At 45.7% G+C, this 12,237-nt stretch overlaps 1 protein-coding gene across 1 annotated transcript in view; it reads right to left on the reverse strand.

The window, feature by feature from the left end:
* Positions 1–12,237, reverse strand: part of LOC112071718 (polypeptide N-acetylgalactosaminyltransferase-like 6) — a 219,010-nt gene that overhangs the window by 35,261 nt on the left and 171,512 nt on the right. Inside the window, 2 exon segments of the mRNA XM_024139158.2 lie at positions 1,680–1,863; positions 4,607–4,792. Coding sequence (XP_023994926.2) covers positions 1,680–1,863; positions 4,607–4,792 — 370 coding nt within the window.

Below are 12,237 nucleotides of genomic sequence, written 5' to 3' on the forward strand. Positions count from 1 at the left end.
CAAGTCCTTAGAGTCTGGAGGAGTAGGAGGCAGCAGCAGCCTGGGGGGATAGTCTGGGAAAAGGGAGAGGGTTCGTTGGAAGGTAGGAGGGCTGTCGGTCTGTCTGTCTGTCTGRGTTTAGGATAAGAAGAGGACCATTGAGTGTGGAGAGCTTAGCCTTGGGCTATAGGCAGAGAGGTGGGAGATTTGGATAAAGGGAAGCAGGAATGAGAGCTGGTGTTATAGAATTTAAATTAGGTAAAGGTTCAGATCCAGGGGTGCACGGCATTGAGCTGTCAGTGTTTTGGGCAAGTTGCGGTGGAGGTGGGGGGAGGATATTTGGTTGTCCTGGGAAAGGTCTAGATACGAGAAGGGAGGGAGGGAGCCACTCGTCAAGGGAAAACAGCACCCTGACAGCTGGATTTCTGAGTAGGTCGCACAGAATGTGGATAAGCACACGTGCACACACACCCCCACCACCCCACCCCTATATTTACCCTCTCAGCATTTACACAGTTTAACCCCTGATGATGCCGTTGCCCTTGAAGAGGACAGGTGCTGATTTGCTTCATTAATAAACCATACTGTATCTCTATGTAAATGGAGGACGTGTAAAATGCCAACCGCTCCCTGTGACCTGGGATAAAAGTATCTGCTGACTGGGTAAAGCTACGCCTGCGTCCAAAACGGCACCCTATTCCCTATTCAGTATACTACTTTTGACCAGGGCCCTTRGGGGAATAGGGTGCCATTTGGGACACACGCCCAGAAGTGACACCCACTGGATCATCCTGTTCTGCCTTTACGTCAGTTGGGCTTTCATCTATTCTAGGGGCCCTCTACCTACGTACCTCTGTAGATCTGTGAGCTTTCGCTAGTCGGAGCCTGACGCGTTATAGAGATCAAAAAAAGGTGTTGGTTCAGATGTGTATCTTTAACAGCAAGTGCTTACCTAGGATAGGATAGGATGAACTCTTATCTCCGCAAGGGATAAAATGGCCTTAGACACACAGTGTAGACCTAGATCACAAAGATATTTTAGGGTGTAAAGAGTGACTAACTGGACAGCTTGCCAGACATCGTGAGTCATTTCTGGGGGTCTAGAGAGAGGTTAGCGGGTTCCTTTAAGCATTCATTGCATACACAGTAATAGCAGCAAGCAAAAAGTCCCTAGCAGGGGAACGAGAGAGTGAGCCAGAGGAGTCAGTCACAGTGAAGAGTAGAGGATGTTACAGCCCAGTGACTGCTGTGCTGCTCCCAATCCCCTATCCTCTATCACCTTCTCACACATTTCACCCCCAACTGGCGACGCAGCCAAGGCATTAAGCCCAGGATTAATTTAGAGGGATATATGAAGAGGGCTAGCAGAGGAAATTAGCTTTCTAGCTTTCTCACCTCMCCTCCTTGCTGCCTGGCTGCACCACTGTTCTAGTAACTGACTGGGGGAAATGATTCAGCCGTGCGCCTTGTAGCAGGCTGGTGTCGTGTGTCATAAAATAGGCTGCGTTTACACAGGCAGCCCAATTCTGATCTTTTGACCAATCACATCAGATCTTTCACATCAGATCTTTTTCAGAGTTGATCTGATTGGTCAAAAGACCAAATATTTAAACAAATATCAGAATTGGGCTACCTGTCTATGACACATATAAGGTGGTTGATAGGTGTGTGTGTGCATGATTGCGTATCTGTGTACTCACTCATAGGGATCACTTGTGTCGGGGCCCTGGAGCTCTGGAGGGATGGGGATGCGTTTGTAGTACATCTCCCAGTCGAAGGCTCCCCTCATGGCGTCCCCAGCCTGGGCTTCATATCCAAAGTGGTTATGGTCGATCACGTCAATCATAGGGCACACGATGGTCTTGGGGTTCTGGGCAATCTGGTCTTTATGGGGCGGAACAACAGAGAGAAAGAGTGTGAGCATGTATCAATCACCATACCCTGCTGTTTGTAGTTCTCTCTTTATTTTCTTATTTTTATTTCTTCCTTTCTTTCTTTCCTTCTTTCTTTCTTTCTTTCTTTTCTATCTCTTGTTTTTCTCTATCTCCATTTCTCTGACGTACACATAGGGAGTGGAACCAGGGCAATTGCTTTTGTTCCCTGGAACCTCTCTCCCTCCCTCCGTCCCTCTGTCCTCTTCTACCACTTCCTCCCTCCTCTCCCCTTATGTGGAGGTCTCTGGGCAGCTCTGCTCCTCCTACAGCGAGTCACTGGGCGATTAGAAACAATTACAGCGTTTCAAAGTGGGTTGGCTCCGTGGAGGCCTGAGAGCCAACCTCGACGTGTCTGTCTGCCGTGTGTGTGACTGAGCCGAGCAATGATAAGCCGCCCCAGATCTGTCACACCCCACCCACCCTACCCACCTCTCTCTTCTGTGGGCCGTGTCTGCTGGACCATGGAGAGAAGGGGAGCAGAGGCCCAACACCACAGCACTGAGACTAATGGGGAGTGACTGTACAGTATTGTACATTGACACACCTTACTATCAATACTGTAGCCTGGTCCCAGATCTGTTTTGTGGTCCTATGGCTGTTGCCATGCCATGGGGCTCAGTACTGGTAGCCTGGTCCCAGACCTGTTTATTGGCCAACTGCTATAAAATCATTGTCATGCAGCATGGCGAAGAGTAACACACCTTGAAATGGTGGCGGGTTTCTCACACGGTTAAGATGTCATTTAATTGGCATATGGAAGGCTGTACAAGCAGTAACTACCCAGCTATAAGCCCCCCCTTGTCCCTGCCAATATAAACATACAGAAACTATTGACTTGAATCAGTTCGTGTTTATGTGCAGGTCTCTGTAATATTCATCTAGTGTGCTTACTGTGACACAATCCTTTGTTTTATTCCCTCACATTTCCAGCGCTGCGGCTAAGTAGTCTAAATCCGAATACCCATGACACCATCTTACTGGGCCTGCATGGATACATTTGAAACAAAGGATAGAGAGAACGAGAAAGAGAGAGCTCCCAATTGTAATGAAATAGAAATGAACAAAAAGGCAAATAACAAGAGGCAAATGGGAAGGGAACTCTCAAGAGCTCATTAAACGAGAAGGGACTGCATTTCAAATGTAGCAGTCAGGTGGAAAAGAAAAAAGGTAATCCACCCAGTTGCCATGCCCACACTTCCTTATACTTATAGGTTTGTTACACATAGCGAAAGAGCGGTTAATTCAAAAGTTGTTCCGTTCGTTATGTGGGTTATACATTATGTCCTTTGATCAAGGTAAGATCCAGGGTTTGTAGGAGATCCAAGGAGAGAGGAAGCATTAGATTCAGAGAGCAGTGATAAAACCTGGCCTGTTAATTAGAATGGTGTGGTGTTGGAGGCTTAGATCTGCAGAGAGAGAGAGAGAGAGAGGTAGAGGGAGAGAGAAAGATAAAGAGATTGAAATAAGAAAGAAAGACAAACAGCAAATCCCTGTATTCCACTGATCTGATATCAGAGCCCGGCAGGATGATTGCATGTGTCACCGTGCCTGTGGATGGCCTGGGGTTCACTGCGGTATCTCCTCCACTCTATTCATACATGCGAGCCCCACAGCACAGCATGGCCTCCCTCCTCTGCTTCACGTCCCGCATTACATCAGCCTCCCAAATGGCACCCCATTCCCTTTATAGTGCACTACTTTTGACTAGAGCCCATAGGAAAGTAGTGCACCATAAAGGGAATAGGGTGCCATTTGGGACGCATACCTCATCAGCCCCACTCTGTTCTGCTCTCTGACAGGCAGGCGGCTCCATTCCAACCAATTAAAGAACCCCATACTGCGAGTCCTCTTTCTCAGTTAGCCAGAAGACAATGGGGCCATGTCGTGGAATGGTGGTGGTGGTGTGGCTATTATCTACTATTATTGTTATCATAGGGACCTGGGCGTACATATCAATCATACCTTTCATGGGAATCCCAGTCCCTGTGTGATTGAGTACAGTAATGGCTGTAATCACTTCACATCCATTTATTTTGTGCTGGGAGATGGCTATTATCAGGGAGTTTCCCTAGTCTCCCTAATGTTGCAGTAACATGTTATGCTGGTATGTGAAGAACAGCACACCTGTTCACAGGCTACACGTGACGCGACAGCCCAGGAGGCAGTTTTCCTCAATGCTTAGGGTTGCACCCCTGGAGCGGCGCGTCGGGAACGTGCATTGAACATGGATTCAGGCTGAGGCTGCGGCACTCTTTTATCAAACAAACTACAGAAACCGAGAGAWATTTCCTTTGTGAAACTGACAGATATTGAAGTGTGAGATAAGCCAGTTTTCTTATGGAGATTTTAACCTTCCTACTCTCTCACACGTTCTCTTGCTCGACCCGTCCCCCTTTCTTTCGCTCTCCTGACCCAAACTTCTCCCTGGCGCCACTCTCTTCTTACAGAGAAAAAAAGACGACTAAAAGATGCACCTTCTCCATCCCACTTTGTCCGACCTCTTCTCCCCCTACTTTCCTCTCCTGCTCACTCCTCTCCTGGCCCAAACCTCTCTCTGTCTAAGCTTTTTTTTTATAGTTATCTCTACCTGCAGCTACGCTCTGCGACTCCGTTCCAGTCGACTCACCGAGCAGGGGGGACTACACTTTGTTTGGCTGGTCCACAGACACGCACGCACACACGCGCACACTCACCAAGCAGGGGGGGCAGCCAGTTGACGTTGGCCTCACAGTGAGAGTCCAAGAAGGTGAGGACTTCTCCCTTGGCCACCGAGGCCCCCAGCAGACGGGTACGGATCAGACCCTCCCTCTTCTTGGTCCGAACGATGCGCACCTTGGGGAACCGGGCCATGTACTCCTCCAGACGGCCCTTCAGGTGCTCTGAAAAAAAACTTTGGATACGCAAAACAAATATTGCATTAACCCTCCACATAGAAGAATAACATGTAAAGAAAAATCAAGAAAGTTAGTTAGGATAGAGCTTTCCACACCAAAACACTCAGACTCCAAAAACACCAGCAGAGAGAGAGAGAGAGATAGAGAGAGAGAGAGAAGGAGAAGGAGAGAGAGAGAGAGAGAGAGAGAGAGAGAGGAGATCGAGAGGGAGATGTGAGAGAGAGAACGAGAGAGAGACGAAGAGATGACGAGAGAAAGAAGAGAGGAGGAGAAGAGAGGAGAGATGAGAGAGAGAGAGAGAGAGAGAGAGAGAGAGAGAGAGAAGAGAGAGAGAGAGAGAGAAGAGAGAAGAGAAGAGAGAGAGAGAGGAGGAGAGAGAAGAGAGAAGAGAGAGAGAGAGAGAGAGAGAGAGAGAGAGAGAGAGAGGAGAGAGAGAGTAGAGAGAGAGAGAGAGAGAGAGGGAGAGAGAGAGACGCGAGAATGAGTAGAGAGAGAGAAGCAGAGAGTAGTTATGGAAGATAGAGCCCGATGTAGATTCCAGCAATGAACGTAGAGTAGAGACGAGAGTACCAGAGAGAGAGAGAAGATTGAGAGTCGCATGGTCCACCACCGCCAAATCCACTCCCCCCATACTCTCTCCCACTCTAAGGAGCGACCAAATCTACGATATAGCGAGTACGGAAATAATACACCCAACAAAAAACGTGCGGGTAACCTACAACTCGTAAGCCTCGTAGATCCACGCTGTCATCATACAGTAAAGTCAATATTGGTCAGACTTATATACGAGGTGCGAACTCCATATGGTACGGCAACCGTTGCTCATGCTCTGTCACAGTATAGCTGGCGATAATTGAATGCGCAATACAGCAGGCCCAGGCCTTTGAAAAGAGAAACCCCCCCCCCCTTCTCCCCTTTTGGGCTTCAATTACCTTCCAAGCTTCCTCTGACACATCCGCTCAAGAAGGGGGCTTTCTTATTCAAGCTGGGCCTAGGCTTACTGCGCACTTCAAAATACGCACAGCTAATACTGTGAACAGAGCATAAGCCAACGGCTTGCCTTCGTGATTATTTGATTCTATCTTTGATGATGCTTCTCTGCTCTAGTGTTAGTTCTAGAGATTCTTTCACCATCAGTATGCTTATTACTAGGTGGGTTTGGGGGCATCCACTGACTTACATAGGCTATTGTGAAAGACCAAATTTAAGTAAACCAGATGTGGGGAAATTTGTCAGTTGTCTTGACTCTCAACCTATAGCTCATCTCTTGGCAGTAGCCACTGTAGACTACTTTACACTGACCTCAACCCAGAGTCTCTTCAGAGCGTTCAAGTCAGCCCATGACACCCCTATCAGACCATAGCAAAATCACAGTCTACTTGAACAGAGCGAATACTCAAATCATGAGGCATCAAAGGCCAAAAGGAAACTGAGTAACATTAAGAAAAGCTATAGATGAAGGAATGCAGTTTGGAAAACCTACCAAAAAAACAATTAGGCAACAGCAAATTCAATCCCTTTTAGACAACTTCCTGGGTAAAATGTTTTCCCACTGCAATAGTGAAGTTGTAAACTTGGCAGTAAAAAATGCTTAACAGTATATTTGACCTTAGCCTTCCCTATCAAATCTAAAAAAACTCAATAGAAAAACCCGAAAAAATGAACAACAATGGACAAAATGTTGATTAAGAATGCAAAAATCTAAGAAATGAAATTGAGGAACCTGTCCAACCAAAAAACATAGAGACCCGGAAAAACCTGAGTCTACGCCTTCACTATGGTGAAATCACTAAAAAACAATCAGAAATACACTACGGAAAAAGAAGGAACCAGCGACGGTCAGAAATTCAGCTCAATGTAATTGAAGACTCCATAGACTCTAAAACCAATTCTGGGAAAATTGGAAAACACTAAACAAAACAACAACACGAAGGATTATCTATCCAAAAGGGGAGATGTATGGGTAAACCACTTCTCGCAATCTTTTTGGCTCTATAACCAAAGAATAAAGAACAAAAACAATACATGATCAAATAACAAATCCTAGAATCAACTATTATAAGGACTACCAGAACCCACTGGATTCTCCAATTACCTTGAATGAGTTACAGGACAAAAAGGAAAAACCCTCCAACGCCAAAAAGGCCTGTGGGTGTTGATGGTATCCTTAATGAAATGATCAGAATATTACAGACAACAAATTCCAATTGGCTATACTAAAAACTCTTTAAGCATTCATCCTTAGCTCTGCTCTTCCGCCAAATTGAAAACCAAGGGATGAATCACCCCAATCCACAAAAGTGGAGACAAATTTGACCCCAATAAACTACCGTGGAATATGGCGTAACAGTAACCTTGGGAAAATCCTGCTGCATTATCATTAACAGCAGACTGTACATTTCCTCAATGAAAACAATGGTACTGAGCAAATGTCAAATGGCTTTTTACCCAAATTTACCGTACAACAGACCATGTATCACCCTACACACCCTATTGAAACCAAACAAACGCAAAACAAAGGCAAAGTCTCTTCATTGCTTTGTTGATTTCAAAAAGCCTTCGACTCAATTTGGCATGAGGGCTCTTTGCTTACAAATTTGATGGAAAGTGGTGTGGGGGAAAACATACGACATTATAACAATCCATGTACACAAACAACGAAGGGTGCGGTTAAAAATTGGCAAAAAAAAACACACACATTTTCTTCAACACAGGGTCGTGGGGTGAGACAGGGATGCAGCTTAAGCCCCCACCCTCTTCAAACATATATATCAACGAATTGGCGCGGGCACTAGAAACAGTCTGGCAGCACCCGTCTCCAACCCACTAGATCCGAACGTCAAATGTCTAGCTTGTTTGCTGATATCTGGTGCTTCTGTCACCAACCAAGGAGGGCCTACAGCAGCAGCCTAAAGATTCCTTCTGCACAAAGGATTCTGTCAGACCTGGGCCCTGACAGTAAATCTCAGTAGAGACCAAAGATAATGGTGTTGTGCCAAAAAGGGTCCAGTCACCAAGGACCACAAATTCCATCTAACACCGTTTGCCTAGAGGCACACAAAAACTAACATACCTCGGCCTAAACAATCCAGCACACAGTAACTTCCCACAAAAAGCTGTAAACGATCTGGGAGAGACAACGGCAAGAAGGGCCCTTCTATGACATCAAAAGGGAACATAATTTTCAACATACAATTAGGATCTGGCTAAGAAATACTTGAATCATCATAAGAGCCCATTGCCCTTATGGTTGTGAGGTTTCTGGGTGTCCGCTCACCAACCAAGATTTCACAAAATGGACAAACACCAAAATTCGAGACTCTTGCATGCAATTCGCAAAAAGTATCCTCGTACAACGTAGAACACCAAATAATGCATGCCAGAGCAGAATTAAGGCCGATACCCACTAATTATCAAAATCCAGAAAAGAGCCTTAAATTCTACAACCACCTAAAGGAAGCGATTCCCAAACCTTCCATAACAAAGCCATCACCTCAGAAGATGAACTGGAAAGAGTCCCTAAGCAATCTGGTCCTGGGCTCTGTTCACAACACAAACACACCCCAGCAGAAGCCCCAGGACAACAGCACAATTAGACCCAACCAAATCATGAGGAAAACAAAAAAATATAATACTTACACATTGGAAGAGATTACAAAAAAAACAGAGCAAACTAGAAGTGCTATTTGGCCCTAAACAGAGAGTACACAGTGACAGAATACACTGACCACTGTGACTGACCCAAACTTAAGAAAGCTTGGACTATGTACAGAGCCAGTTGAGCCATAGCCTTGCTATGTGTGAGAAAGGCCGCCGTAGGCAGAGCATGGCTCTGCAAAGAGGAGAAGACAGGAATAGAGCAGCACTGCCCACAAAATTGACGGTGGAAAACTGAGCTGCACTTCCTAACCTCCTGCCCAATGTATGACCAATATTGAGAGACAATTTCCCTCAGATTACACAGATCCACAAAGAATTTGAAAACAAATCCAATTTGATTAAACTCCCATAATCCTACTGGGAGAAAATTCCACAGTGTGCCATCACATGCAGCAAGATTTGTTGACCTGTTGCCAACAAAGAAAAGGGCAACCAGTTGAAAACAAACACCATGTAAAACAACCCATATTTGCATGCTTATTTATTTTAACTGTGTGCTTTATCCATTTGTACATGTTACAACACTTATATATATAAGTATAACATTTGTAATGTCCTTATTAGTTTTGAAAACTTCTGTATGTTGTAATGTTTACTGTTAATTTGTATTGGTTATTTTCACTTTTGTATAATATCTTTACCGTCAGCCGTGCAATATAAGTCATATTGTTGAAACATCACGTGAGTTCCCAGCCAATAAATAGGCCCCCAGGAGAAGAGAGAAGATGGAGACGATGTAGTAGTGAGATCCGAAGATGTGCAGAAGAGAGAGAGAAGAACGAGAGAGTTCCCTGAGAGCTGATCGTCTACTGCAGGTGCTGTAACGTAGATGATTGACGAGATGAAGTCATTAATCAAGTTATTACTGCATTATGAGTCGTGATTAGATGATTTTGAGACGAGAGAGTGAGCAGTTCATGGAAGAGAGAAGATAGTAGAGTAAGAGTAGCGAGGGAGATGTGAGTGAGTGGAAGATGACAGTGAGAATTGAGACTATAGATTTGCAGATGTAATTGAACGCGAGAAACGAAGAACGAAGAATGGAACGAGAAGGAGAGAGATCGAGCGAGCAACAAGGCTTTTACGGAGAGAGTAAGTGAGATGCATGTAGTATTAAGACATGAGCATTAATGACTGGTCTGTATGAGGGTTAGATGAGAAGATGCAGTATAGTAGAGAGTATGAGGTATGAGACGACTGTATGAGCGGCAGAGTAGAGGTAGAAGTGTAGGCAGACGAGAGGTTAGATGATTCAGGATGGGACCGATACAGAGAAGACAGCTAGGCATCCAGATAACGATATATAAGAAAAAGAAGACGACAGAGAAGAAGCCAGAGATTGCACGAAATTGAGATGAATGCTAAGAGACGAGGATAGAGAGGCAGAATGACTTGAACAGAGAGAGAAGACGATTGAAAGAACTAGTTGAAAGAGCCCATTGAGGAGGAGAATAGGGACACAGGAGAGGAAAGTAGAGGAGAAACGAAAAATAAGCACGAGAAGATGATGGAGAAAGATGTAGAGAGACAGACATCACGATGGAGAGCAAGATGAAGAATGCAGTTAATCTCTCTGCATCTGCCATCCTCTCTCTCTCTCTGTACTCTCTCTACTCTCTTCTCTCTGCGCTCGAACTCTCTCTCTCACTCTCTCTCTCTCTCTCTCATCTCTCTCTCTGCATCTCTCTCTCTCTGTCTACGACTTGACTCTCTCGATCGAGACTCTCGATCGATATCTCTGCATTTCCTGAGAGTACCGTACGCGTACCTCTGACTGAGAAGTACTCGATCGTATATTGCAATGCCTAGAGTTCTCATCTCGTAGAATATCTCTCTCATAGCTGATTTCTCTCTCTCTACTCTCTTTCCAAGTGTCCATTGTGTCTTTCTTCTACATCTCTCCTCCTACACTCTTGCCTTCTATCTTCTGTCTCTCTCTCCTCTCTCTTCGGCTTCACCCTTCCTGTCCTCGCTCCGCCCGGTCCTCCCTATCCTCCCAAGCGGTGCCCTCCCACAAAGACCCAGGTTCAACCCGTCCCTGTTCAACTGCCATCTGTCTCGTTCCCACTGTGAGCCACTAATCCTTGAGTACATTCTGTTCCTCTGCCTTCTTGTTTTTTTATTATTCAAGGAGCAGTGGTTTAGAGGCCCACCTGATAAACCAAGGAAAATAACATGGCGGCAAGGCTAAACTATATAATGACTTCTAACCCATACAAGACACATTCATAAGCAGTAAATAAGCATGTCATACCGTAAAAGCTTGTTGTCGGTCATCCTTTGTGCATTGTGTTTGTAATAACTGAAATACAGTTCAATATGATCCTCCTTATATACATGCATGCATACAAATAAGAACTGTCACCTTATCAAAATAATAACAACGAACAATTCTTACTGACAATATCTATTTCCAGAAATCTAATTTAGAACCTGGAGACGAAGCAGGGGAATGTGATGAAAAAAAGCATTCCAAATCGACATCCTATTCATTCCCCCCCACCTCTCTCTCTCTCTCTCTGCCCCCTTTCTCTCTCTCTCCCTCTCTCTGTCTATCTCTGTGCTCACTCTCTCACTCTCTCTCTCTCTTTTCCTCTCCCACTCTCACTTCCCTCTCTCTTCCTCTCCCACTCTCTCACTCTCCCCACTCTCTCTGTCTCCTCTCTCTCCTCTCTCTCTACTCTCTCTCTCTCTCTCTTCTCTCTCTCTCTTCACCTCTCTCACTCTCTCTCTCTGTCTCTGTTCTCATATAAAGAACTGGTAATGGTGTTTGACCTTCCTAACAGAGCCAAGATGACTCAGTAATGGTGGCAGTATAGTAGAATAGGAGAGAACCATCCTTATCTCCTTCATTGTATTATTTGTTCATTTTCCCTGTCGCGGGAGTTTTTTGCATGCCAACCGTGTCCCCGTTACCGGCATCATTCAAATCCTTTAAAGGTACGTTAATACCTGGCATGCCTGTGGCTCTATCACACGCCTGCAGCCTCGGCCGCTGTTGTCCGTGATAGCTACACCGCTTGCTTTTAAAGCTCCGCATCGCACCGTACCGCACCTGTCTGGATTTACACTAAGTAGAGTGTTGAAATGGAGAGAAAGGGGGAAGGAAGAGGGTTCATTTCAGTCTATAGACAGATGCATGGCTTAGTTAGGTAGCCGAGCGGTTAGCGCGTTGGGCCAGTAACCGAGAAGTCGCTGTGTTCGAAATCCGAGCCGACAAGGTGTCGATGTGCCCTTGAGCATGGCACTTAACCCTCATTTGCTCCAAGGTGCCGCACACTATGGCTGACCCTGTAGAAAAACACATTTCACTGCACCTATTCGGTGTCAGACTTTTTTCTAGCATCTAAGACAGGGCTGCCCACCCTCTTTCCTGGAGTCTACCGTCCTGTGGGTTTTCAGCCCAACCCTCTTCCTGAGATCTACCGTCCTGTGGGTTTTTCAGCCCAACCCTCTTCCTGGAGCCTACCGTCCTGTGGGTTTTCAGCCCAACCCTCTTCCTGGAGATCTACCGTCCTGTGGTTTTCAGCCCAACCCTCTTCCGGGAGATCTACCGTCCTGTGGTTTTCAGCCCACCCTTCTCCTGGAATCTACCGTCCTGTGGTTTTCAGCCCAAACCCTCTTCCTGGAGATCTACCGTCCTGTGGTTTCAAGCCCAACCCTCTTCCTGGACATCTACCGTCCTGTGGGTTTTCAGCCCAACCCTCTTCTCGGACATCTACCGTCCTGTGGGTTTTCAGCCCAACCCTCTTCCTGAAAATCTACCTCCT

This window comes from Salvelinus sp. IW2-2015, unplaced genomic scaffold (assembly GCF_002910315.2).
Source record: "Salvelinus sp. IW2-2015 unplaced genomic scaffold, ASM291031v2 Un_scaffold1700, whole genome shotgun sequence".
In the NCBI taxonomy this organism is placed as follows: domain Eukaryota; kingdom Metazoa; phylum Chordata; class Actinopteri; order Salmoniformes; family Salmonidae; genus Salvelinus; species Salvelinus sp. IW2-2015.